The sequence below is a fragment of the Hippopotamus amphibius genome, chromosome 2, assembly GCF_030028045.1.
Source record: "Hippopotamus amphibius kiboko isolate mHipAmp2 chromosome 2, mHipAmp2.hap2, whole genome shotgun sequence".
NCBI lineage: Eukaryota > Metazoa > Chordata > Mammalia > Artiodactyla > Hippopotamidae > Hippopotamus > Hippopotamus amphibius.
This window is the reverse complement of record NC_080187.1, coordinates 64985563-65012828: the sequence shown is the minus strand read 5'-3', so window position 1 is coordinate 65012828 and position 27266 is coordinate 64985563. Positions and strand designations below refer to the sequence as shown.

General features: G+C 36.6%; 1 protein-coding gene across 8 annotated transcripts in view; it reads right to left on the bottom strand.

Moving 5' to 3' along the window:
* CDC14B (cell division cycle 14B) overlaps nt 1-27266 on the bottom strand; it is a 98368-nt gene that overhangs the window by 28871 nt on the left and 42231 nt on the right. For 5 of the 8 annotated variants that reach the window (XM_057721373.1, XM_057721381.1, XM_057721375.1 and 2 more), the window contains exons 2-7: nt 24775-24865; nt 24161-24236; nt 21669-21761; nt 10817-10893; nt 4305-4371; nt 1722-1784 (exon numbers count right to left, since the gene is read on the bottom strand). In XM_057721373.1, the coding sequence (XP_057577356.1) occupies nt 1722-1784; nt 4305-4371; nt 10817-10893; nt 21669-21761; nt 24161-24236; nt 24775-24865 (467 nt within the window). Of the gene's footprint in view, nt 1-1721; nt 1785-4304; nt 4372-10816; nt 10894-21668; nt 21762-22552; nt 22905-24160; nt 24237-24774; nt 24866-26208; nt 26468-27266 lie in introns of those variants that run through there. The other 3 variants (XM_057721378.1, XM_057721376.1, XM_057721380.1) reach the window with 2 other exon arrangements.

Sequence of the window (27266 nt, the reverse complement as noted above, 5' to 3'; positions counted from 1 at the left end):
TAATCCAAAGTTTCTAAATATGCTTACAGGGGCTAAACAAAACTGCCATGGTGGTCTGTAGCTACCGAAACTGTTCCCTGTGTCTCAATGCAGTTTCACTGCAAGTAAGTCATATTTCTGGGTGACCCCACTACTCTCCTGCAATGCTGCAATTTCTGCATTAGTGAGAAGGAAGCTAATTAGTACCTATATTACTCCTTAGTAAAAAACACATAAAGGCATCACTGGGCTACTCTGAGGGAATACCACCTGGTGTTTTTATTAGTTTTGCTTATCTAAAAAGAGAAAGTACATTTTATTTTAAATGTTTAATTTTATAAGGAGAAGCACAAAAAATGGTGTTAATAATTCAATTATATTCAGTAGTTAAGACAATAAATAAATATTAATGTATATTGTACTTTATCAATGTACTGCTATTAGAAGTAAAGGCAAGGCTGGCCTAATGAATCACACAATACGCTTTTACATCTTTGGTACATCGCAGTAATGACTAGTAGTAACTATTAACCCAATTCGTCAATAAAATAGTTCAGTTATACCTAGGCATTTAAAATAATAGTTACTTTAGAAATTGATTGTGAGAGAACAGTTGTCTGGGGATTCAAGATACTGTTCAATCTTGTCTATGGAAGTGCTGTCTGTGGAATCACTCTATTATTATTGAGACTGTCTGCTCAAGATAACTATAGCAGGATGAAAAAAAACAAGATTCCACAAGTATTCTTGGCTAGAAAAGACCTTTAGTGTGACATCTTACTCATTAGCTTCTTGGAAGGTAGAATAGTAGAATCAAATGACTCATTAAAAAAAAAAAAAAAACACTACATTAAAAAACAAAGAGGACACCTGTGGTTTTGCCTGCCTGGACTCCTTCCTCTCTGTGCACCCCGCCCCCCCTTTTTTGGTCTGTATGAGTTGATAGGGCTGACCCAATTCCAGCTCTTGGGATGGCCAAAGTATTCTACAACTACTCATCCCCCACCCTCACCAAAAACACAGCCTGGTTCAGGGGTAGAGACATGATCTAAGTCAGGCCAATGAGAAGAACTGGTGAGTCTTCTGCTGGAGCTATGAATGCTCTTTTCCAATGAGCTGGGTAAATCAAAGCTGTTGGTAGCCCTCTTTATCTCAGCTGGGGAGAACTGGCCTTGGAACAAACCTAACTTCAGCCCCATTTCTGGTAAGTGTTTGAGCACCTGAATCTGGTCATGCACTAAGTTACACAAGCTCCTAAACTTTTTATTTACATAAATCAATAAATTTTCCCCATTTTATTTAAGCCACTTGTGTTTATTTTATAATTTGCATCCAAACGTGTCTTGACTTCATAGAAACAGTAGGTTCTGACAAAAACAGATATTTTCCAGAGTTAATTAGATGTATATTGGCTATTCATTTCATCAGATCCTATGCTAAGGGTTTAGCGAACATTATCTCATTTAATCACTATATGAAAGTCATCAATACTAAAAAAAACTTAACCTAAAAATTAAAGAAAAATGCCCAGGAGCACACTCATTCATTCTGGAAGGATGTATCAAATGCAAAAATCAATAAGAACTGGGACTGCAGAAATAAGAGTAAGAGAAAAAATACTTGACTCTTTTTTTTTAACTCTATACACATCTAAATTGTTTGATTTTTCAAAAAATAAGAATATTACTTCTGAAAGTAAAACATGTATAAAAGGGTTAAAAACAATATCCTTGAAAACTTACTTCATAGTATTCATATTCATCAAGGTTAAATGAGTTGAAATTAAGGAAGCCATACTGCATTGCCTAAAATCCAAAGGAAAGCTTTTAAGAACAAAGATGCAAATAAGGAAACAATTTCCAATCCAATTTCCTAATAAGTGTCAAGAGGCACCCCAGAAAAACATTATTATATTTAGATTATGTTCACACTGAATAGTTTTCAAAGGAGGTGGGCTATGTCTTTTAAATGCTTCCATTATCAGGAAAATTAGTTATAGCAATATTTATTTTAATAGATTTTATTTTTTATTTTCTTTCATCAATCATCCTATCCATGCAAGATCTAAATAATCAATCCTCCAAAGTAATCCTACTGGCTTATTAGATCAACACCATTCAGGCTCCAAATATAATGCATAACCCAATGGTTGCTAAATAAATAACATAAAGGAAAGAAACCATGGGTTAGTTTATATCAAACAAACTCTACCCATTTCATAAACATCTTCACTTGCAAATAATTCTGAAGTCTTGAATTAAAAGATTAATGTTCTGTATATTAAAGATAGCCCAGAGATCAACACTAAAATTCAAAATTTTGAGGGGAAAAAACCCTTCTTTCAATAGGAAAAAATACATAAATTTTCTGTTCTATACTGTAGCCCCACTCTGAGTTGCAGTGGGCAGTGCACGCTAAGTAAAATAAGCACAGAATCTATATTCTGAGACAAGGACTAGTTGGCGGCCTCTGACAACTGTTCTCCCTGCTTACTGAGCCAGACAGTACGTAAGCAACGATTCTTGATCAAGAAAGTATTCTTGGTTCAAAAGGGGTGATTCTACAAACCCCGTTTGCAAAATGTAAACTACTGAAATATGAATGAGAAACAAGGCTATAACACCAAACAAAAAAACTCATTTTATAAAATACAGTTGTTTAAGTCCTAATTCCAAGACCAAATCCATGATGAATTTTATTTCTTTGAATTCAAAATACCCAATATATGTCATATTTGGAGTAGAATGAAACAATAACAGAATAATACAATAAAATAACAAAGTGATACAATAAAATGTATCAGTATACAGGGAATTTCTATTCTTTGAATTTCATTAGAAGTAGCACTTAAAAAAAATCACTACTGAAATCAAGACATAATTATTGATACATTTATAAATATTTCAAATTCAATTCAAAACCGGTCACAAATAAAAAATATTTAAACAGAGAATCAGAAGCTGTTATCTCTTGAAAAAAATTAAATATAGCATGAAAAAAAGCAACTCTTGATCTATAGCTTATATCTAATTAAACTTTGGATATAACATCTGATAAAAACTAAGCCAATGTTATAGTAGACCATCTCCAAGGCCCTCATAAGTGTTTCTTTCTTTCTTTTTTTTTAAAGATGGTGGGAGTGGAGAAAAGGGAGCCCTAGGATCAAGGACAAGTATGCCTCTCCTACATTAGCAGTTTCCTGGGGCCAATCTGGCAAGGACTGTAACTGGAAGGGGTCACTCATCCCTACTGTCCCTCCATCTCCTGATCGCCTCCTCTGCCCATTACCCGTCAGAGCCCGTGACAACTATCTTCATCAGCTCCATACACCACAGAGTTGCTGGACTCAAACCCCCCCCAAATTAAGGTCCATCCTGATTGCCTTATACAGGAAAAAGAGGTATACTAATTAATCTCTGAATTTGTATACTAATTAGGTCTCCCAGTTTAACCCATAAAATTTCTGCCAAAATTCTCAGACAGCCACCAAATTTCCTTATACAAAATAGTAAACCTGGGTTCCTTTTGCCTCTCAAAATACAAGTCACACAAAACTTGAGATGTTGTTGAAGGCTTATTTGATTCAAGGGCTACTGACTGACAATTCTAGTTTCTCACACTGCCCTGAGGCTCAAGAAATATACCTGAAGGAGTTAGTGTTGTAACCAGGGTCTGCTGCATCACATGACTCCAGGGTACCCTGTTCATTTAGAATGTGATATGAAGGCTGTCCCCTGGAGTCAAAGACAGCAAGTAGCCCTGGTTATAAAACACAGGAGTTATTTTTAAATAGCTTTGACAAAGCAGTAGTGACCTACTTAGTATTATATAAAAACTAGTAACAAATTAATGGGCTATTCATATACTTCTGTTGAACTACAAACTGAATGCTTGAAGATACAAAAACAAAGCGTTTGACAGTTACTGTGTTACAGAAATGTTGGTTGTAAACAGAATTGGTGGGAATCAGACCCATAAAATACATAAATCAAAGAGAACTTAGAAACCAGTAATCTATTTACTTCTTGTTTTTCTTTGAAATCACGACACATTCAAAACCAATTCTGAATTTAGAACCTAATTACATAACTGTTTCTTATTGTTCCCTGTGTTCAAGTGGCTTTCCCCCTCAAGTCACAGAGAGAAGCACTCACATTCAGAATAATCTGTTTTCTAGTTTAGTGTCATTCTAATGTTGGCAGGGAAATGAGATACCTTTGACATCATACACATCTTGGAAGATCTTCGGGGAAGAAAGCCCGTCTTCCTTGCACTGTACTTAAGTTCTCCAGCCCAACACCGGGCACAACCTACAAGTCACTTACCTTCTTTACTGCATGAAAACAGTCAAGAAGTGTAATGTAGAAATTGCAACTCCCATAGGCAGCATCTCTGAAATTCCAAAAGTATTGAAATGCATAGCTCAGTTAATTCAATTTTCTGCTGTATACTTTTCTCAAAACAAAGTTGATTAGAATTTAAAATCAAACACATACTCAGGATCAGTCTCAAAAAGAAAAAAAGGAATTCCTGACTTCCGGTTTTTAAAAAAAGCATAAGTCACTGTTATACATTTGATTGTAGTGTCTACCTATTCCAGTAGATACTGTTCTACAGACATGGATCGATAATGACCACATCTTAAATTCCAAATGATCTCTCTAGAATGTTTTTTAGCTTTAATAGTTGAGCCTTAAAAGTTCCTTCTTGAGTTCAACTTCTTGATAAGTATGTACGCCTCCCCTCAAAAGGGCAAGGCATTCAAATTTTTTCTTCAAACTGGAAAATATCATGTCAAATTGTTAGCAGGAAAGACTGCTTTTTGATCCTGTATATGCATGTTGTATGTGTGTGTGTTTATCTACATTCAAGTAGCAAAAAAATATTTGGAAATCAAGATAATATTTGAAATAACAGGTAAAAGCTAAAAAAGCATTTTGCTCCTCTCATTATGCTCTTATAATTTTTAACAATTTAATTGGATAACTTCTTTCTGGTTCTTAAAGGACAATAGTACCAACAAAACCACAGAAATTAAGGAGTCAACTACTGTTAGTAGAATCACTCCACTCTTGGAGAAGTGCTTAAATTAAGTGAGCCCCACCCAACAATGCATCAATACCTATTAGTAATCTTACTACAAATTTGTCAATGTCAGTTAAGATTTTGTTCAGGAAAGTAAGGTATTCCTCCATTTCCACCTGCTTCTCCTTTTTGGCTCCCTTGAGTCATTTCATTACAAAGTGAAAATTTTAAGATTAGACAAGGGGCGTCCCAGGTGGCGCAGTGGTTAAGAATCCGCCTGCCAATGCAGGGGACATGGGTTTGAGCCCTGCTCCAGGAAGGTCCCACGTGCCATGGAGCAAATAAACCCATGTGCCACAATTATTAAACCTGTGTGCTACAACTACTGAAGCCTGCACACCTAAAGCCCGTGCTCCACAACAAGAGAAGCCACTGCAATGAGAAGCCCACACACCACAATGAAGAGGAGCCCCTGCTTTCAGCAACTAGAGAAAGCCCATGTGTAGCAACAAAGACCCAATGCAGCCAATAAATAAAATTAATTAAAAAAAAAGAATTAGGCAAGATAAAAATTAATTTAATTATGATCACTCTAGGCATACCCAATAACTGTGCCTATCAGAATGGCATTTTTTGGTCCGTATGTGGAACCAGGCTGCTACTGGAGCCATAACTGATTGCCTGCCTTGGTTGGGTTTTCACACTGTAACTTACCTGAAAAATTTAACTGCACATTTAATATGTTTAATTCTTGTACAAACTTTGAAATATAGACTATTATAGCAACATTAACAAATAAACTAACATCAAAGAAAAGGCACCCTTTTTAGCTAAGACAGTTTTAGACATTATTCTCTGAATTGGTTAGAATTACTTCAAGTATATGTTAGCCTTCATGAGAACTGGACACAAGGCCTTACAACATGCCATTTTTGTTCTGTAAGCTTCTGAATTTAAAAGCTGCTCTTCCAAAAGCTAGGAAAGGTCTCGATGCAACCAATAAAATGATTTTTACCAATAGCTTACTGGCAATATTCAGGAAGGAGAAAGACAAAAGGACCTGTAGTATTAGTTTTCAGAATGTACTCCCCTGGGCAAGCAGCACCAACATCAACCACTTGTTAGAAATGCTACTTATTAAGCTTCACCCCAGACCTACGAGTCAGAAGTTCTAGGGGTGAGGCTGGGCCCTCCAGGTGATCGTGATGTATATTCAAGTTTAAGAACCACTGACTTATAAGATCAACACAAATAACGTTTTGTGCAAATAATTGTTTCATGGAACAAGGAATGTTTTTCAGATAGAGAAGCCAAGGTAGGAAACTGAAGTATTTCAGTCTAAACCAAAATCAAAATTATCAGTGGAAAGACGATGATCTCTCAAACTGCATCCCAATGGTTTTCACCATGTCTCCTCAGTTAGCTATGATTACTACCTTCTTAACCTACTGATAATTATTTTCCAATCAAGATAAAGGCATGTTGATTCAGTTTTTGAGACAATTTGATGCACTTCTTCAATGCATAATTTTGAATAAACCTACTGTGGGCCAAACTCTGCTCTAGTCAAGCTTTGATCTAAGCTTGGATAAAGTTCTGCCACATTACCTGAATAGACAAGAATCTTTCTTTATTCACTCATGTTTATTTCATTAACACCTCCAACTTAAATACACCCACATCTCCTTCCTTCCACCCAGGCAATCAGACTTCTTCAAAATGGTAAAATAGCAGCTATGAATCTGGATATGTCTTTGGGGGGAGGGGGAACCTTGTCACAGATCATTTAACAAACTTGGAAAAGCAGATGAGAATCAATAAAGGAATGTGGCTTAGAAACTGCAAAACAATGTCAAATACTAGTTAAAAAAAAAACATTTTCCTAGCAGCTTGTATTCATAATAGCCAAAAACTACAAATAACCCAAGTACCCATTTAAAAGGATAATGGACAAATAAATTGTGGTATATTCATAGAACGGAATGCTACAAAAGCAACAAAGGCCAAACTATTGATACTAACACCTGCCGCCACATGGATGAATCTCACAGACATTATATATTTAAAAAACTAGATCCCAGCTCTCCAAAAAGGTATACTATACGATTCCATTTATATCACATTCAAAGATAAAAACTTTTGGAAAGGGGGTAAAAGAAAATCTTCATGGGGGCTGATAAGAGACAATCTTCTTCTGTATCTTGAACTGGATGGTAGAAACATACACACACATAGAAGTTTACTGTGCTGTACACATGAGTCCTGGAGTTTTTAACCGTGTCAATACTTTTTAACTACGTATTTAAGTCATACATAGATTTAAAGAGGAAAAAACACGAACGTTTAACAAATGTTAGCTAAGGATCAGGCACCAAGTGTTTCAAAAGCAGGATGTTACTTAATTCTCATACCTCACTAGGGTGATACCACTATCGTTCCCATTTATAGACTAAGAGACCAAGGCTCACATTTGTGAAGAACCACAGAGATATTAGTGGCAGAACTGAGAGTCAAATCCTATCTGTCTGATGTCAACAGCCAAGCTATTAGCAGCTCTGCAATACTATCTCTCAAGAAATTAAAGAACAGAGCCCCTGCCACCCCCAATCAACTAAGAAGCAAGGAATATTACAGGTAATACCACAGAAGTATATGCTCTTCATAACAATGATCCAGAGGTATTAAGGAAATGTTGAACTACATTTTATACTGTTTTTTTTCACGTAGACGGGTAGAGAAATATCTAATATAATTCCTTAAGAAATCATATATATGTATACGTACACTTTAAAACTCAGTGGTTGAAGAATTATATGTAAGTTAAATCTAACTGTATATTGATATGGAGTATAAAAGGAGATATTAACTACAAATGAATACTATACCTGCACAATCCCTTGTTAGCAATACTTTGTTAGCAGTTATATTTATTCTAGGCTCTTGAATTGGCAAAGATAAAAGACTACAGTGTAATTTCTGTCAAAATATTACCAGGTTTTATAAATTCTGATTTGCCTACTTTCTTTGCCTTTTTTTTTTTTTAATACTTATTTATTTATTTGGCTGCACCAGGTTTTAGCTGCGGCATATGGGATCTTCATTGCAGCATACAGGATCTTTTAGTTGCAGCATGTGGGTTCTTAGTTGCAGCATGCAGGATCTAGTTCCCTGACCAGGGATTGAACCTGGGCCTCCTGCAATGGGAGTGCAGAGTCTTAACCACGGGACCGCCAGGGAAGTCCCAGCCCACTTTTAATTAGTAAGTTTTTCAGAGCAGTAAAATGTGGTAAAGTGAAGATTTTTAAATCTGTCAATGGCTGATACTTTTGTAAAATATGATAATATTGTTCTATTACATAACCACAATAATGCAATAATCTTATTTTTTTAAGTAAAAATAAATTATTAAAATGGAAGAAAAAATATATAAATACAAGCCTAAATTCTTCTATTATTTGATTCCACAGACATAAAAATACTCTATTAGGGCTTTCTAGGTGGCGCAGTGGTTAAGAATCCGCCTGCCAGTGCAGGGGACATGGGTTCAAGCCCTGCTCCAGGATGATCCCACATGCTGCGGAGCAACTAAGCCCATGCGCCACAACTACTGAGCCTGCGCTTTAGAGCCCGTGAGCCACAACTATTGAGCCCATGTGCTGCACCTACTGAAGCCCACATGCCTAGAGCCCGTGCTCTGCAACAAGAGAAGCCACGACAATGAGGAGCCTGCACACCACAATGAAGAGCAGCCCCCACTCACCACAACTAAAAGAAAGCCCAACACAGCAAAAGACCCAACACAGCCAATAAAATAAATAAATTTATTAAAAAAATACTCTATTAAGTTGCTAAAAAGTCTGTAAAATCTTAACTCTCGATTCCTGTACTTATCACAAGCTGATAACAAAAAGTTCACAAACTGGCACTAGTTCACAGGCTGCACTTGGAGAAACAATGCTTTAAATAAATCAAATGTCTGGCATCTGTGAGTAAAGAGATTCAAATTTCACAAACCTGAACTGCTTCTAGCTAAGTCCTGTTTTATTAGAGAATTACTGATTTTTGTTCCTGGAATCAGAAGCAACTAACTACATTTCTCAGTGCCAAACTTTAATAATTTAAACACAGGTACAGCACTAAACAACATTTTGTTTTTTGGCCCCTGTATCTAAATTAACACAAAACTTCTCTGACATCAACGTTTCATGGAACCTTACTTAGACTACGTGAAATGTGTAAGCTTATTCCTGTTTCAGGATCTTGCATAATAAACTTTAAGAATGGCATTATTATAAAGATTTCTATTATAAAAGAAAAGTTCTGTAGAACAAAATTATCACTGTATCAATGTGCCTATGACTCAAGGACCACAAACACAATCACTTCTTCTGAAGGAAGTATATGGTTGCTGTTATAAGTTGAGAAGAAAAATGGAGCACTCTCCAGTTTAGAAAGCAACCTTCATCCTTTCCTACCCTCCTCAAAGAATACTTAAGATGACTCATGAGCTAGGAAGAAAGGCAGTGATATTAGGTCCGAAGCAATTCTTTTTATTGGCTAAATCACTAATACACATACAGCCTTTAGTGCAACACATAACTGAACTCTGTAGACTATCCTAACAAAAATCTCTAATTCATGCAGTAAATCCATGGACAGTCCTACAGAGTTATTTAAGGAGACAGATTCTGCCTAAGGTTAGGGACACTCATCCTAAAACTCATCCACAATTAAGTCAGGTTCATAAGCTTACCCTTTAAAGGCAAGCCCACGCCTTCAAAGTCAGGCGTTTGAGGTATATGCAACAATCCTGAAACTATTAACTAATTTGCAGGTGAAAGAATAATGCAATATTTGAAATTCTCAATACAGTATCCAATGTATAAAATCATTTCACACATTTATTATACTTAAACACCATACAAGTATTTAATTATACAGCTAAGTCAAGCATTTTGTTAAACAGGTAGAGGAACTCTTAGAACTTTGTTTTTCATTTAAAGAAAAAAAAACACACAAGTTTTTAGGTTGGGTTTCTTTTTCCTCCAAAATATCTTCAACACAATCAACTGGTAACTGTGACATAAGGAGAAGGATGTCATTGACTTATATAAGGACATTACTTATCTACCACCTCAAAGACACAGCCGTTCTGGTTTTTCAAAGAGTGGTACTATATTAGCAACCTCACACACTATTTCTGCTGGCTGTGGCCCTAGGGAAAGAGAGTTCATTTCTGCCCCAGAAGAAACTCCTGATGATTAGGAAAACTAATCTCTTAACTCCTCACTCAGGACCAAAACTCCCTGGTACTAGAAAATGGTAATTCTGAATACTATAACTCCAGGACTCTCATCTGATTACAGAGCAGTTTCTATCATTCGGAGTGGTTCTGACTTCTCATGTAGGAGCGACTGACCACCGCCACCACCACCACAGACATCTGGCAATGTCTGGAGACATTTTTGGTTTTCACAGTTAATTTTCTGGGGGTGAAGGTATCACTGACATCTAGTGGGCAAAGGCCAGTGCTACTGTTAAACATCCTGCAGTACACAGGACAACCGCCCTTCAACAAGATGTCAACAGCATAACTGTTGAGTAACCCAGATCTATGGTGTTACTTGCACCCACCCCCAAACTGACTATTTATCAGGTCTTCTTTTTTCTGAAACAACTATATCTCTGGTGTTATCTGTAGCCATCCCAAAATGACCATTTATCAGGTCGTCTTTTTTCAGAAATATCTACACCAAGATATTTCTGGCAAGGGCCTGATTAAATGAATCTACCATAACATTCTTATATTTACCTGAAAGGAATATAGGATGTATCTTCAAACATTAATATTCTATATGCTTCTTCTGGAGTTTTCCCCAAATATATAACCTACATTTGAAGAGAGAAGAAAAAGGCAATTTACTTCTAAATGAAGATATAGTACTGGCACTGAGAAGTAAGCTTTGTACAATTTTTAGCCAATCAGCTGAGCCTGGTTCTCCAGCCTTCCCAAGGTTCCTATGCATCACCCACTATTCTCTCAGTGAATTCCCCTTCTGTTTAAATCTGCTGTCACAACTGGTTTCTGTTGCTTGCAGGGCCCTGACCAACAACTTTCTAAAACAACCTTTTGTGGTAAGAAGTACAGCATTTTAAGAACAGATTTTCTAAATCAAAATGTGAAGACCGAGCACATGCTCTTACCTCATCTCCTTTCTAAAAGTAGACCAAAATGATAGTAGAGAAGTGCATGGGAGATGGGGGTGGGGGTGGACTGGGACTGGGACTGGGACGATGAGAGGAACATAAAAGCAGAACAAAGATTTTTATTAACTCCATCCATTTAGAGTTAACAACTTATAATATTGTACAGGTTTCCTATAGATCTTCATTTGTTCACTATTGTCATTTGCTTCTTTTATCTTCAGAACTACGTTATGCTTCAATTTTCATCTGGTAGAATACTTCAAGTAGACTCTTTAGCATTTGAGGTCCACAGCTGGTGGACCTTTTTGTATTTCCAAAGTATCTTATTTTCTGCCCTGACATTTATGGACCATGTATACGATTTCAAGTCTGAAGCCCTTTTCTCTCAGCAGTGCAGAGATGTTGTTCCACTGTCTTCTCATTTCCAGTACTGCAGACGTATTTTACTAGTCTCATTCTCTCCTCCTCCTCATCACAAGCAACCTGTTCTAGAAACCTGGAGTTTGAGAATTTCCACTGGCATCCCTCTGAATAAGTCATCCCCGGCCCCAATTAAGTCTGCCTGGGACTTTCTGACCCTCACTCTATCCAAAGGCACATCTTTTTTCAACTCAGAATCTTCCAGCAGGGCATTTTCCACCCATACACGGAGGCGAGGGCTTAGAGAAGCCACAAGCATTAGATTTGGCACACATATTATTACTGAAATTCAATTCAATTCTAAAGCTTACACGGGAATAAAATACACTTCAAATTTTGATAAGTAAAAATAAATCACTAAAAAATTTAATTACAAACTTTTTATTTCCATTACTTAAATTTATATAAATGAGCTGTTCTTCAAACTGTGAACATTCTGAAGTGAGAACCCATGTCCTATGTTTCATTGTAACTCCAGATTCATATTGGGTTGGCCAAAAAGTTTCTTCGGTTTTTCCATAACATCTTAACAGAAAAACTGAATGAACTTTCTGTCAACCCAATACCTTATATGTGGACTCTGGATTGATGCTTAATTCACTGAACTTAAATCTACTTATAATAGTTAGGAAATTTTAAAATAATTGATAAAAAGTTAATATAAAAATATCATTGGATTAAGAAAAATTATAAAAATCAAAGATCCAGCGTGAATCTTTGAAACTGAGAGAAGGATATATATTTAAAACTAGTCAGCTCCCAGAGGGTATTTTATCAGTTTTAAGATTCATAAATGGAAATGTTTACCCTGTTTCTGAAAATGATTTTATCCCATTTACACTAAAAATAATACAGAACTATAATCAACTATACAGAATCTTCTAACATTTAATTATCTATAGCAGCACACAAACTCACAAAGAATAATCAATCCCAAGAACAAAGGAATGCTTTCTTACCTAGTATCAAACAAATTTTCAAGTATAATATTGCTGAGTCATAGAAGGTTGGAATTTATCATGAATTAACTAATCAAAATCATCTATAACTGCACTCAACATTATATTTATCTATATATTACTTAGATCTTTTAAGGATCAATCTATCAATTGACTTTCGATTGTATTACTATTTATTTGGAAACAGAACATAATAGTTCCTTAAGAAAAGCTAAAAAGTCTTTTAAATTCAGTGCCACCCCCATTTTCTCTACATTTACTCATTGTCTTCTGGTCTCCAACCTGCTTCCCCCCTCTTCTAAGACTTAATGAATAACATTAGGAAAGCCTTTTCATTTCTCCATTCTATTATTTTAGGACTTCCTAGCAGGCCTCCTCTGAAAGAAGAAAGAAAGAAAGGAAAGAAAGAAAGAAAGGAAAGAAGGAAGGAAGGAAGGAAGGAAGGAAGGAAGGAAGGAAGGAAGGAAAGAAAGAAAGAAAAAGAAAGAAAGAAAGAAAGAAAAAGAAAGAAAAAGAAAGAAAGAAAGAGAGAGAGAGAAAGAAAGAAAGAAAGAAAGAAAGAAAGAAAGAAAGAAAGAAAGAAAAAGAAAGAAAGAAAGAAAGAAAAAGAAAGAAAGAAAGAAAGAAAAAGAAAGAAAGAAAGAGGAAGGAAGGAAGGAAGGAAGGAAGGAAGGAAGGAAAGAGAGAAAGAAAGAAAGAGAAAGAAAGAAAGAAAAAGAAAGAAAGAAAGAAAGAAAGAAAGAAAGAAAGAAAGAAAGAAAGAAAGAAAGAAAGAAAGAAAGGCAGACAAATAAAAAAATACCTTGAGGCCAACGAGGGTAAGAATAGGATTTGATTCACTTATATATGTGTATACATACATAATTTAAATTAATTAATTAAATGAAATCCAGAAACCTCATTCAGGTTTTCCCAAAATTTCTACTATGAACTTCTCTCAAATTATATAAATTTTTCCTTAAGCACCAGGTTAAAATAATTCCACCAACTCAAAACTGCTGTTGCTTGGCTTCTTTAATTACTAAAATTGCAATGGTATTATTTCCTTCTAACTTTCAAAACAAAAATAGTCTCTAATACATTAAATAATTGTGGGTTAGCCTTGGAATACAAATTCAGTTCAATGAAGAACAATGTAACATTTTTTCCTATGGAGAAACAAAACCTAAATTCCTAGTGATGAACTTTTTAAAAATGTAATTTTTAAACCCAATTGGGGAATGCTTATACATAGAGATTTTAGGTATAATGAGATAAGTTGAAGGAAATTCACAGATTCAGAATAAGTTTTTTACGTAATGCTATGGTCTGAATGTTTCTGTCCCAACCAAAATTCATATGATGAAACCCTAACCTCCCAAAAGCAATGACAGTAGGAGATGGGCCTTTTAGGAGATGGTCAGTCATAAGAGTGAAGCCCTCGTGAATGGGATTAGTGTCATAAAAAGGACTCCAGAGAGATCCCTAGGTCCTTCCACCATGTGAGAGCCCTCACTGGACCATGCTGTCACCCTGATCTTGGACTCCCAGCTTTCAGAACTGTGAGAAATACACTTCTCTTGTTTATAAGCCTCCCCGTATTTTGTTACAGCAGCCCAAAAGGACTAAGATATATAACAATCAAAGAAACGTTTGCTAACAATCTACAATTCTTAATTTTACACCCATTCATCTTCCCTAGTCAAAAGCCCTTCCCCAATAAAATTATTATAAATGTTACTTGAGAAGAATCTTAAAATGGCTCCTAAATTAACCTAAATTCTCAAATTAGTAAACTCTAAATCAATGCAATTTTATGAAGCATCACTGTGTTTCCGGCAATTTGGAAGCTATGTGCTTCTCAAATTCTTTTGGTATATTTTCATGAGAAGCTATATATATAGAATGGCCACTCTAACTGCACATTGCTGTCCAAAAACAGAAAACAACAAGAGATGAACGAAAGATATTAAACAGCTGTGGTAGCCAGCTTCTAAGACAGCCCCAACGATGCTCATCTTCTGGTATTTCCACCCATGACGAATAGGTCACTGCTGTGTAAACAATAGGATACCGCATTAATGGTAGAGTGTGACTTCTGAGGTTGGATCATAAACACATTTTGGCTTTTGCCTTGCTTTCTTTAGGACTCCTCACTCCAAGTAAATCAAGTTGTCATTGTGGCGAGGAACTGCAGCCCTGTGCCAACAACCAGTGCTAATTTGCTGGGCATGTGAATGGGCCATCTGAGCAGGGGACTCTCCAGCCCCAGTCGAGCCTTCAGGTGACTTCAGCCTAGCCAGATCCAGAAACACACGCACCCAAGGTAGCCACTCTCAAATACCTTCCCCACAGAAACTGTTTGAGAGAATGCTAATTGTTTTAAATCACTAAGTGTTGCTGTAATCTGTAAGGCAGCAGTCGATAATACAGTAAGTACCATAGTAAACAGTGAGCAATTGATCATTTCAGTTTGTTGAAAGTAGATCAATTTTTTTAAAATGTGACAGGTGCTGAGATGTAAAGGTAAGGAAGCCCCATGTCTCAGGAAATGTGAGTAAGGAGAACCTGTTGTCTCTCTCCAGGGTAAGGAATCTCTCTGAAGGAGCAAAAGGCAATCTCACAGGAAAAATAAAATATTGGGGTAGAAAATACTTAGGAAGTTGGTATTGCTTTCCAAAGTCACTATACCAAGCTTCTTAGTTTTGCTTTTTGTGGATTTTTTTTGGTTTGTTTTGTTTCATTTTTGCTGAACAACACTGTCGTTATTTCTAGGACTTCCACTGCCGTCATTTAAAAAATTACCACCTGCCTAACCCAGCCCCTGTGAAAACTTCTGATCTTGAGTTGCTGATCTATGTTTCAATACCTGGGAGAGGCTCAAGTAGCAATGGATAAATTAGTGGGCTGAAACAAAAAGATCATAACTTGATCATTTGTAGTTTTAATCCTGACAATTCAGTTCTCAAATAATAAAGCCCAGTTATTTAGACATGTGTTTCTCATTTCTCTTCTTCTACAGAACATTTTGAAGTTTAATCTATGTACTTAGAGGAGCCTTTGGTAGAAATTAAAAAACCAAAACATTACACAAGTCACCATATCTGAAAGTTAAGTATAACAAAGGATATTTTAATTTCAACAACAAATGTGGCAGCCCAATAAACCAGTAGACTATTTTCAATTATTCTCCATGGAGAAATGTCACAATGTTTCCCGTATTTAATTATTTTCACATCAGCCAGATGACAGTCATTCCAATGCCAAGAACTTGACTGATCTTTTTTTAAAAAAATCACTCTATCCAGATTAACATAGAATTTTCATGAATCAATGAAAGCTGGAAATAGGCTTAAAGATTCAACTGCTGAATAAAAAAGGTGAACAGGGGAAAGATTATATATAATAAGCAATTTTATGCAATAAAATAAGTAAATAAGATAAAATCACTGCCACTGCTCCTGCACAAAAATCATAAATCACTCTAAAAAAATCAGATGGCCTTATATTTCTATAGTTTTAACTTCTCAAATTACTTTTATTTAATATGTATAGTAGGTTGGTATAATGATGCTTAATTTAGATAAAAGGAAACTGGAACTCTGGAGTAGCAAACACATCTCTACCAAGGCCAGACAGCTAATAAATGTGAGGGAATTGGCCTTGAGTATAAGCGCACATGGATATATTCTATGTGAGTGGCAGGGACTTTTTTTTTTTTTTTTTTTTTTTTTATTCTTAATTATTATTTTATTTTATTTTTTTTGGGGGGTACACCAGGTTCAATCAACTGTTTTTATACACATATCCCCATATTCCCTCCCTTCCTTGACGCCCCCCCCTCGATTCCCCCCCACCCTCCCTGCCCCAGTCCTCTAAGGCATCTTCCATCCTCGAGTTGGACTCCCTTTGTTATACAACAACTTCCCACTGACTATTTTACAGTTGGTAGTATATATATGTCTGTACTACTCTCCCGCTTCTTCTCAGTTTCCCCTTCACCCCCCACCCCCTCCCATACCTCGAGTTCTCCAGTCCATTCTCTGTATCTGCTTCCCTGTTCTTGTCACTGAGTTCATCAGTACCATTTTTAGATTCCGTATATGTGAGTTAGCATACAATATTTGTCTTTCTCTTTCTGACTTACTTTACTCTGTATGACAGATTGTAGTTCTATCCACCTCATTACATATAGCTCCATCTCATCCCTTTTTATAGCTGAGTAATATTCCATTGTATATATAGTGGCAGGGACTTTTTAAAGACAAAGCAAAAATCTTGAATTTTTAAAATAAAAGCACCTAATTTGTAAACATTGGCAAAAACAAACTACTAATTATAAATACTCTGTGAGTTACAAAAAGCTGGCAGGCTACTACTTTCTAACCTCTGGTGTTAACTGCTCACCTAAGATCACACTGCTTGTTATTGATGGAAGAGGGCCTACTGCTCAAGCCGTATTTATAGACAGGGAGCCATACTATGTAAAACAAGTACTGAAACAAGAATGGGATCCAAAATTCCACAGAGCTTAACAGATCTGCAATCAAAGATCATAAATGGTCAGAGAGGCCATTTCTCTTTACTCTTTCCTAAGACCTACTAGCCCCCAGCAAGTCTCACAGGCAGCTGAAATATCAGTTAGGCTCAGTAAGGTGAAAAGGGAAGTAAAGTTGTGATGAATGGTGGTGACCACAGCCAGCTGCCTCCACCAAGGGCCCCTCCTATGGCAGGGGCCCATGCTGGCCCCTTTCTGTGGGTCTGGTGCACCTCACACCACCTGGTGTTTGGTTGCTATTTACCTCTGCCCCGTTGCTGTTTGCCCTGCCTTTTGCAGATACCCAGGAAGGGTGTTTGCCCAGGGATGGGTGTTTACAAAGACTTTGGCCGTCCCACCTGGTTCTGTCTTCCAGACTCTGTTGCCCTGTCTAGACTGCTGTTTGCTGAACTGGATTCTCATCCACTGCTTTCAGATCCTCTCCCCTAAGCTCCCCTTGTCTTAAATTCTCATCAAATCCCTTCACCCTGCAGTCACCTTAACCCAGTACTGAGTACTCTGAATCCAAAATAATTAAATTGTTAAGAAAAGTGGACAACAGGTTCAAAAGATCATCACTAAGTAACAAATTAAGCCCCTGAGCTCTTGTAACTGTTGCAATAATCTCAAATTCAATACAATTTAGGATTCTACTCACAGACTGCTGAATTAATATATTCCTAGAATTTAATTAGTATCACAATGTTTAGTATACATGTTTACAAGGTAAACCATTCTGAAGGCTATAAAAATTGCTTAAAATAAAAATATAATAATATAGAGTGATACATTTTGAACAGGGAACCTATGTTACCACAATTAGCTCTACCAAAGTAATCTATTAAACATCATAGGAGGGCAAATCTGCAAATTAGGTACCAACAGTTTGCCTGTGTCATTTATTTTACCCTCAGGATGCTTTAACCACAGAAAAATGTTAGAAACAATGGTTAATTTCTCAGGCAAGCCCTCAAAAGTACATTTAACCTATGGAAGAGCTAAATACTGTGTACCTATGGGAAAATATAAATGCTGAGGCAGTAAGACGTAACCAAAGTTGATAACCAGTAAGATACAATGGTAACTTTCTTGTTTTGTAATATAAAAAGCAGATTTAAGGTGTAATAATGGTAGACAGAACCAAAAAAAGAGAAAGAGAATGACATTTAGTAAATAACTTCATCCCCTTTACAATGGCCTCTTTCAAACAACTGTTTGCAACTAGAAATTAATGTTTGCACCTACTAGTGTAATAACACAACTGCCATCATTATAAAGTGACATTTCTAAAATGAATTATTATATAATTGTGCTAAAAAATTCTGTTCACATACATTACCATGATATGTAAATGCAAATGCATTATGTGAATGATTACACTCATTTTTTTAATCTCATTCAGCAATGATGTACATTTGGTTAAGTAAATTTCCAACTTCCCAAATGCTAATCAGATGTTGGGAAAGTGCTGCACATTTTTAAAATGTTTAGTGAATGAGTTTAAAACCCACTGCAACACTGTTTAAATGACTTTAAATCAGGTTTTAAAATGTTGTTTTGTGACTATTAATAATATTTTACTTCAAAAACTGGTGATTAAAGGAAAATGGCCATTCTTTCTGCCTTCTTGGTAGGAACACTGGTTTCAGGGTAACCAAAGAGCCCCAAACTGAACGAGGGAAAGCTCAATTCCCATAAAAGCCAGTTAACAATGATGGAGGAATGAAATAATTAGAAAAATGTTATACTGAAAGCTAATAAAAGTATTGACTCAGGCAAGTATAATCAATTGTTTAAAACACCGAAATGCACGGCTGATGGGGAATTGAATATACAAACAGTTTCAAAATAATACCATATGGAATGTTTAAATCATAAGGGGAAAACACCTAATCCAGTGGCCATTTTGAGCACCATTAATTGTAATTTAGGTATTATGTTTTCTGATGTGACACAATATACACACTAATGCACAAGCCTATAGATATAACCTCTAGTTTACAAGAAATACAAAGAATGGAGAACAAGTTTAAAAATACCACAAAGAAGAAACCAGAGAAATTCAAAAGGTAGAACTTTCCACATGAAAACAGGCCTGGCCTCTTTATAAAAATCAGTGTTAGCAAAAAAGGACCATGTGTGAGAGACATTAAGGACACAGCAACCACATGCAATGCATGGTCCTGGATTAGATATTGGTTTGGACATTTTGGATGAACTGAGAAATACAAATACTATCTGGGTATAAAGATGATAAAACATACACTAAAAAGAAAGAACAGATCACGGACTAAAAAAAATCAGGTGATAAAACTATACTGGTGAACATATCCTGCTTCTATAAATAAATATAAAAGTATTTTTTAAAGGAAAATTTTCTAAATTTCTCAAGGGTCCAAACACGGGTTTTGTATATAACATTTTTTTACAACAAAATGACAAAGTTTCAAGCTTTTATTTTCAAAATGCTCTCTCAATCGTGAATTTGTTTTTTGTTGTTGTTGTTGTTTTTTTTCGTGAATTTGTTTTGAAAAGCACTTACTTTTCCACTTAGATTTTCACCTTTACTTTAAATGACAGGTTAACTACCACCACCCCAAAATCTGGCCAGGAAACAGCCACTGACTTATCACAATAGGGTAGCAAACATCATTTTGTAAAATGATTTGGTTCACTTATCTTTTTGCAAAAACAAACAAACAAACAAAAAGAATCCAAAAACCTCAGTTATCTTTTATGCTCCTCAACTCTTTTTATAAAGAGTATTACAAAAAGATTTTTAGTTTCACCCTAATTTGTAACCCAAGAATCTACCATTTCAGATAGTTGGCAAATCTATTTACCAGGCTATATAAACTGTAATATTTAGAAATACTTTTTAATGTATTTGAAAAATATGAACATGTCAATCCTATTTTAAGTATTTGTAAAGCGCAACCTCTTCGGTTTTTAAGGTAAAAAAATAAATAGAATTACTAACACTTTAATCTCTCACTCTCTCCACACCCCCCCATTAGGTCCAGGTCCTTTTGAGTATACAAGGATGAAGGGAGAATAATTCCTTTCAGAGGCCCAGAGTTTAAAAGGGCAGAGTCAGTCCTTTTAAATAGAATCAGTCCATTTGGAATACTTCCTTCCTGGCTGTACACGTCCTCCAGACTTTTTTTGTTTTAATATTACTACACCACCCTCTAAGTCAGTCATTAAAAACCCTTACTATCTCCAAAATTCTTCAAACAACTCCAGAAAAGGTCATCAGGCTTGAAGATCAATTTTTAGAGAATTCTCATTCATTTCTACAAATCTTTAATCAGAGGATTCAATAGACTTCAACAAGATCAAACCTACACTATTTACTTATTTTGATGTTTAATCTTTTGAGGCATCCATATAATGTCTTGACACTCCTTTGCTACTATTAATACACTTCCTTTTCTTAGAAGTTTTTCTCCTGTTTCCCCACCTAGCATCATTACAGTTCCAAGCTCCTATTTAGCCAGCCAGTCACAGCTACAAAGACATCTGCTACAGCCAAGAAGGGTAAACCTCCTGCCAAGCTGGCTTCCAACCGAACAGAGGAATGAACTCAAGTTCAAATTGCTTACCTGGCACTTTCCTAACCAATCAAATCAGTGCTAACCTGGGAGTGTAAAATCCTGGAAGGATTTCTAAATCTAAAATATAGTAACTGTAGAAAAATAAACTTCTGCATGCCAAAATACAACCATAAACAAAGTCAAAAGGCCAACACCAAACTGGGAACAAGTATGCCAATACATTTTCAATCAATACACCAAGGGGTTACTGCTTTTTCACTTAGCTATAAAAAACAACAGCAACAAGATCTAAAAAGAGAGATTTCTCACTTATAAAATTATCAAGTGTGTTTCTAAGATAATTCTTGGTTCCCACTACACCCACAGCTACCCTTTAAGGGGTTCCTTCACACTGAAGTCACCGTATCTGGCTACTCAAGACCCCACCTTTTTAGGGTCATCTGACCAAAGAGAGACAAATGACTGACTCCAAAGCAGCCCAGGAGAGCTATGTTTTGATGTGTTCAGAGTCATACCTTAGTTAGGAAAACACTGCCTGGATTCAAATTATAAAGCACTCTTGCCTCATGTGATACACTTTTGATGTTTTTTGTTTCTGTTTTTTTAAAATCAATTATTGGTCCTGATTCCACTATCATAACTTTACTAAGTGGATCATGAGTTAATAAAAACACAGCTTTAGGGCGTTATTTTCTAACCTTACGTGTCATAACACATAAAAAGGTTTTCACACTAGTTGTTCATTTTTTTTTAAATAGACTTTTTTAGAGCAGTTTTGGGTTCAGAACAGCAAAACTGAATAGAAGGTACAAAGATCTCCCATATACCCCTTCTCCCCTCCATAGCCTTTCCCAGTTGGCCAAGTTTTTACAGCAAAACATGTTCTTTCTGGAAAGAAATCAAGATGTCTAAGAAAAAGTAATTTCAAAAATTCAACCACAAATTTAAAGTACCACTGTTGTATGTATTTTCACTAATACATTAGAAAAGTAGTCAAATACTTACCATATAACATCCAACAAGGAAAGCAGCATTTGCCTGTTTTCTCTGATCAGGGCCAGTAAAATGAATAATCTTCTTCCTCATCATTGTAATGGACTGCATAAAAATAAACAGCTGTTAGTATTTCCTTTCTAATCTCGAGTTTTCTAAAACTTTATTTTGCGATTAAAATAAATTCCAAAATAAATTTCAAATCTCACAATGCTGAAGCATTCATATTAGCATGATTTTTAAAAAGATAAACTTTGATATCCCCAAATACCATGTACCTTCCCATAAAAGACATATTCTTGGAGTAGAACAAATGTACAGTTATTAAAGAGTAGGAGAGGAGACACCTGAAACTAACATGATATCATAAAACAACTATACTTCAATTTTTTAAAAAGGTAGGAGAGGAGATACGAACAGATATACTTCAGGTACAGACTACCTTTGAAAGAATACATAAAAAGCTGGAAAAGGTAGTACGAGAGATCTTTTCTTTCCTTTTCCTACTGTCTGATTTTTAAAAAAATCTGTTCCCAAAACCTTTAAATTAAAATAAAACAGTATAAAAATGTACAAAAATAATCCATTCTGTTAGAAATCAGGATAGTGAATGGGGTAGGGAGGGATGAAGTGAGGAGGGTGGTACAGAGATAACCAAGAGAGCATAAGTGGGCTCTTCTGGGGTGTTGCTGGGGTTCTGCTAATGTTCTGTTCTTGACCTGATGATCCAGATGATTACCCATGTATATATTCAGCTTGTGAAAATTCATCGAGCTGTATATTCACGATCTGTAAATATTTCTGTACATATATTGTGCTTCAACAAAAAGTTAAAAATAAAAAGGATATGGAATTTAAAAACCAAAGGAACACATGATTTGTTAGTACTTCCTCACCTGTACTTCTAACGTGAGTAGTAATGTTTCAAGTAAGGGTAAGAAACAGGATATATTCAGTTGAACAGCACAGTATTCCTTCACTTCTGTGAGCCAGTGTTTGGGTGTTTCAATGATGAATGTGTACATATTTTCCTACAGTTGTTTACATAGAGTAAGACACCCAAGTTGATTTAAAAAAAAAAAACAACAAACACAAAACCCAACCAGCCCTCAAGCAGCATAAGCACAAGACACTCTTAGTACAAATTCTCAACACACTTTTATCACTATTAATTGAATAGGAATTAAAGTTTCAATCAGGTGGGGTGGTCAACATTCTGCAAGTTGTTCTAGTAAATAATTTTTTTTTTAAAGCTTGAAAAAAGGACAAATAAAGTCTCGGTTGACCCAAAGGATAAAAGTCTATAGATGGCCAAGTATGTTAAAAAAATAAAAAAATAAAAAAATAAATCCCCCCCGCCCCCCACCAAAATTAAAGCAAAGGAACACAAGTAAGGGGAAAGGAAATTATTTTTAGCTTCTTAGCCCTGTATGAAACAAAAAACCTGCCACTGGCAACTGGAAAAATGGAATGGGGGGAACATAAATACCCAAGGCCACAAATGCTTATATTCCTGTTGTGGGGAGGAATAAAGTCCAGAAAGAAGAGTCTTCATCTCTGTAGAAACCTCCAGTGAATACAAATATAATACAAAAAGAAAAAGCAATGCTTCCTTTTTACATATTAGTAACTTCTGACAGATGCTTCTAACATTTATATGTGGAATTTTAAGTCTGATGTTCAAGGTTTCCCTCTTACCTTATCCATAAATTTTTAATATAATTTAATTTTTAATTGAAAATGAATTTTATTTGTGTAGTAGTCTAATAAGTAATCAACTGAATAAACTTGTTTTTAAAAAGTACCTGCCCCCAAATCAAGTACTTCTACTTGAGAATTTACAGTGACTCTTGGAATTGCTAGCAGTATATAAAAACATTTCATTGTACGTGACCAATAATTCTAAGTTTTTTTAAATAAATAAGGTCTAAGTTCCAACTAATAGTAATACACTCTTACAATTCAGTGATACAGTCTTCAAGATATGTTGTGTGCCCTTGCTTCCCTGCTCCTTAATCATATTAAGGGTAAAAGGGTCAAGGTGAAGAGTCACAAGTAGTACACTATCATGGGAGATTCAAGGTATAATGAAATAAAGTAAGATGAACCAATTTCTCTTAGTTTCCTAACACTCCCTACCAAAGTGAAGGCAGAAAAAACAATGACCAAAGAAAGGAAAGCTTCTCTTGTTAGGTTTCAGTTCCATTCACTCAGACAATAAGAAGTTCACTTTATTAACCATTTCCACTTTGGCTTTTCAAGTATCTGAGCATCACCAATCCAAACCAGAACCAAATGACCCAAACTTAAACTGTTCAATCAAAACTCTGGAAAACAAATATATATACTGTGGCTTTACAAAACAATAAACCACGTGTATGTTCCAAATACCAGTAAAGTGAAAAACATGACATTTCCTTTTTAAAAACAGATCCTCCTTCCTCCCCCCAAGATCAGGCTAATAATGATTACTTAGGGGAAATCTTCAATAAAAAATACTTTACCTTTAATTTCTTATTTATCTTGCAGCAGTATCTGTAAACCATTGCTAGATTGAGTGGTCCAAAATCTGCGTAAAAGCTGCAAACATGAAAAACAAAAATATTTGTGTATATTCCAGATGCTCTGATATAATGCCTTTTTGTAGCTACAAGATCAAAATAAAGCAAGAAAGCACACACCAAATTATTATAGGTCATACAACTTAAAGGTACTGCCTTACTAATGGAAGAAACATTCTGGTAAAAGATGACTATTAAATACATGACAAGTGCTACAACACCTACATCTAACTTCAAATAACATATGAAAATACTTTCTGAATAAAAAAGCTATTTTTCCACTGGCAAAAACACAACATCTTATTTAGTACACTAGTTTATATCTCACTATACTGTAAACTATTAGAATTTCAAATGTAAATTGTTAAATTTAGGAAGCTTCTTTCATTTTTATTTTTTTCCTCTAAGGATCTATTTTATTACCAAAGGTTAAAGAAAAAAAGCATCGTGCAACTAACAAGTAACAGATTAGTAATGGCCCAATTTTTTAAACATACCTTTAGAGTCTTCAAAATTAAAAAAAAGTTACTAACAATCTTTTAAAAAGCAATACTTACTTTTCATATTCAAGTTCATTATCTATGCTGAAATAATGTACATTTGATGAACTCTTTGGTCTGCTGTAGAGAATGGCAAAACAAAGGCGATCTGAAATGGAAAAATTGTAATGTTCCTTCCTTTACATTGTTAAAAAATGTTTCATATATCATAATGCAACTCTTTTAAGATGAAGTAAAATTTTTATTTTTTCTGTGCATGTTTCAGATGGTAAGGTTATCAAAGGGTAGCTTCGAAATGTTCTGGCTATTTTGGTGGGTAATAAATAAGCAATTTTTTAAAAGGAGAAACTGCCTTTAATATGTTTCAATAGCAGTAAGTGACTTTTCATACAGCGATGTTGCTTGATTTCTGGAGGAACCTCTTATCACAAAACTTTAGTTACTCTGGACTAAGAAATTTCTGGAAATGGCAGCATGCATTTGATAGCTAGACCACCAGCCTGGACGACTTTCCCTATGTTTTCAAGACATCCTAAAAGTCATTTCAATAAGAAACTGTGTTTTAAGTAGAGAGAAAACGCTTTCAAAATTGCTTCAAAATTAACGTTTACGGCTATAGAACACAAAACAAACCATATGTTTAACCAATGTTCTTAGGGGTCGATACTTTTTTTTTGATTCGGAATTACTGCTTTTGTAGTGATTTTTACAATCAGACAAATTACCATTATGACAGAGACAAATGAGTGTCCTGCATGATGAGTATGAGACGAACCTCTGTTGCATAAATGCAGTTAGGCTGCTGTGAGGTTTAGCAAGAATGGTAACAGAGTAATGCTCAGAGACTCCACCCTTCCCCTCCCGCCCCACGCCAGAAAGAGTTGCCTAAAAATCCTTGGTGAAGCAAAGTCGTCCGCAATACCTAGCAGTAGCAATACAAGTAGTAGTGCTAGTAGAATACTTACATTCAAATTGTGGCAAAATTAAGTACAGCCCTTAAAATAGTAAGAAACGATGCCAGCTGGCATCCTTTCCCCAAATAGTGATTTAAACCATTTTTGTCTGCAATTCTGTACACACGATTGCTGTATTTATTTCCTTGTAAACGCCTCAACTAAAATGTCTTGCAACCACAAACACTCAAACGGATGACAGGGCTTACTCCTTTTCAACCACAAATGACCCTTGATCCCCATGCAGTGACCACGGACTTTGCTCCGAGGTGGAGAGCCTACCAGCCACGGTGTAAGGACACAAGCGTCCCCACCTCACAAGTCACCGCACAAGTCTGTGAGGGTTCGTCCGAAAGCAGGACCACGCCTGGGGACTAGGCGTCCCGGGAGGCCACCCACGCCCAAGAGACAGCATCGGCCCTGGCCCCGAAGTTTAAAGGCACGTCTCGGCCAGCAGTGGGGGGCCCCCTCGACCCCCGGGTGCCGTCTGATGCCTTCTAAATAGGGGGCGTCCGGGGGGCGCAGCCTCCACACTCACCTTGGATCACCTCGGCCACCAGAGGGGTCCCCGCGCCCTCCCGGCTCATGACTCCACGGCATCTGGAAGGCGGGGCGGAGGGAAGGACCGGGTGGCCAGGGAGCAGCCCGCCGTGAGAGGCGGGCCTCGACCACACCCCCGAAGTTTAAAAAACAAAAAAGTTTAAAGGGCCACACCCAAACACTGGGCACAGCTGCGCCCCTCGGCGGGCCACCGCCACCGCACGCCCGGGCGGGCCCACCCCGGAAGTTCAAAACTTCTCAAACGCCCCAGACGGGGCGGTGAGGGAACGGGGCGCGGAAACCAGCCCCGGCCGCCCGGGCGGAGCTTCGCCCCGCCTCGGGGACACCTGGCGGTCGTCTGCAGCGCCAGGCCCCTCCAGCGCCGCAATTCTGCACTCTGGGTCGGGACGTGCGGCAAAGGGTCCGAGAGGCAATTGCGGGCCTTGTTAAAGAAAGCGGCTCCAAAGTGATTAAGAAGACTTCTCGGAAGAAAAGGGCTCAGTCGTGGATCGGACCCTCAGCCTCGTGCTCGGCCGCCCTCGCCGCCGCCGCCGCCAGGGGGCGCTGCAGCCAGGCTGGGTGGACAGGCCGGCGCCCAGCCTCGAGGACCCCCTGGTGCACTCTTAGGTGGAAACCCGCTGGGCGTCGGGCTCGCCTGAGTGCTGGTGTCTCATTTAAAACGGACCTTTTCAAAAGTCTTCCAAATATAAAGGTATGCCTGGAGCCGAGGTCATTCATTCCTTGAAAGGCCTTAGATGTCGCCTCAGAAAAGTTATTAGGGTGGTTGAAAAACAAAAATTCTGACACCATGCCAAATGGCAAATTTATTTTCTAAACCTATGTTTCTATGTTAGTCTCAAGTGAAAAAAAAAAGCTGCTGTATGAATATGGTCCCAGTTTTGTTATATATAATATGGCGGTGGGATTACGGGTGACTTTTTTTTCCCTCCTGTACTCTTCTAAATTTCCTACAGAAAAGTGTTACTTTAATAATCCGTGAAAAAAATGTGCAGTGACTCCCTTGAAACGAACAAGCAATAAAGTAACAACTCTTTC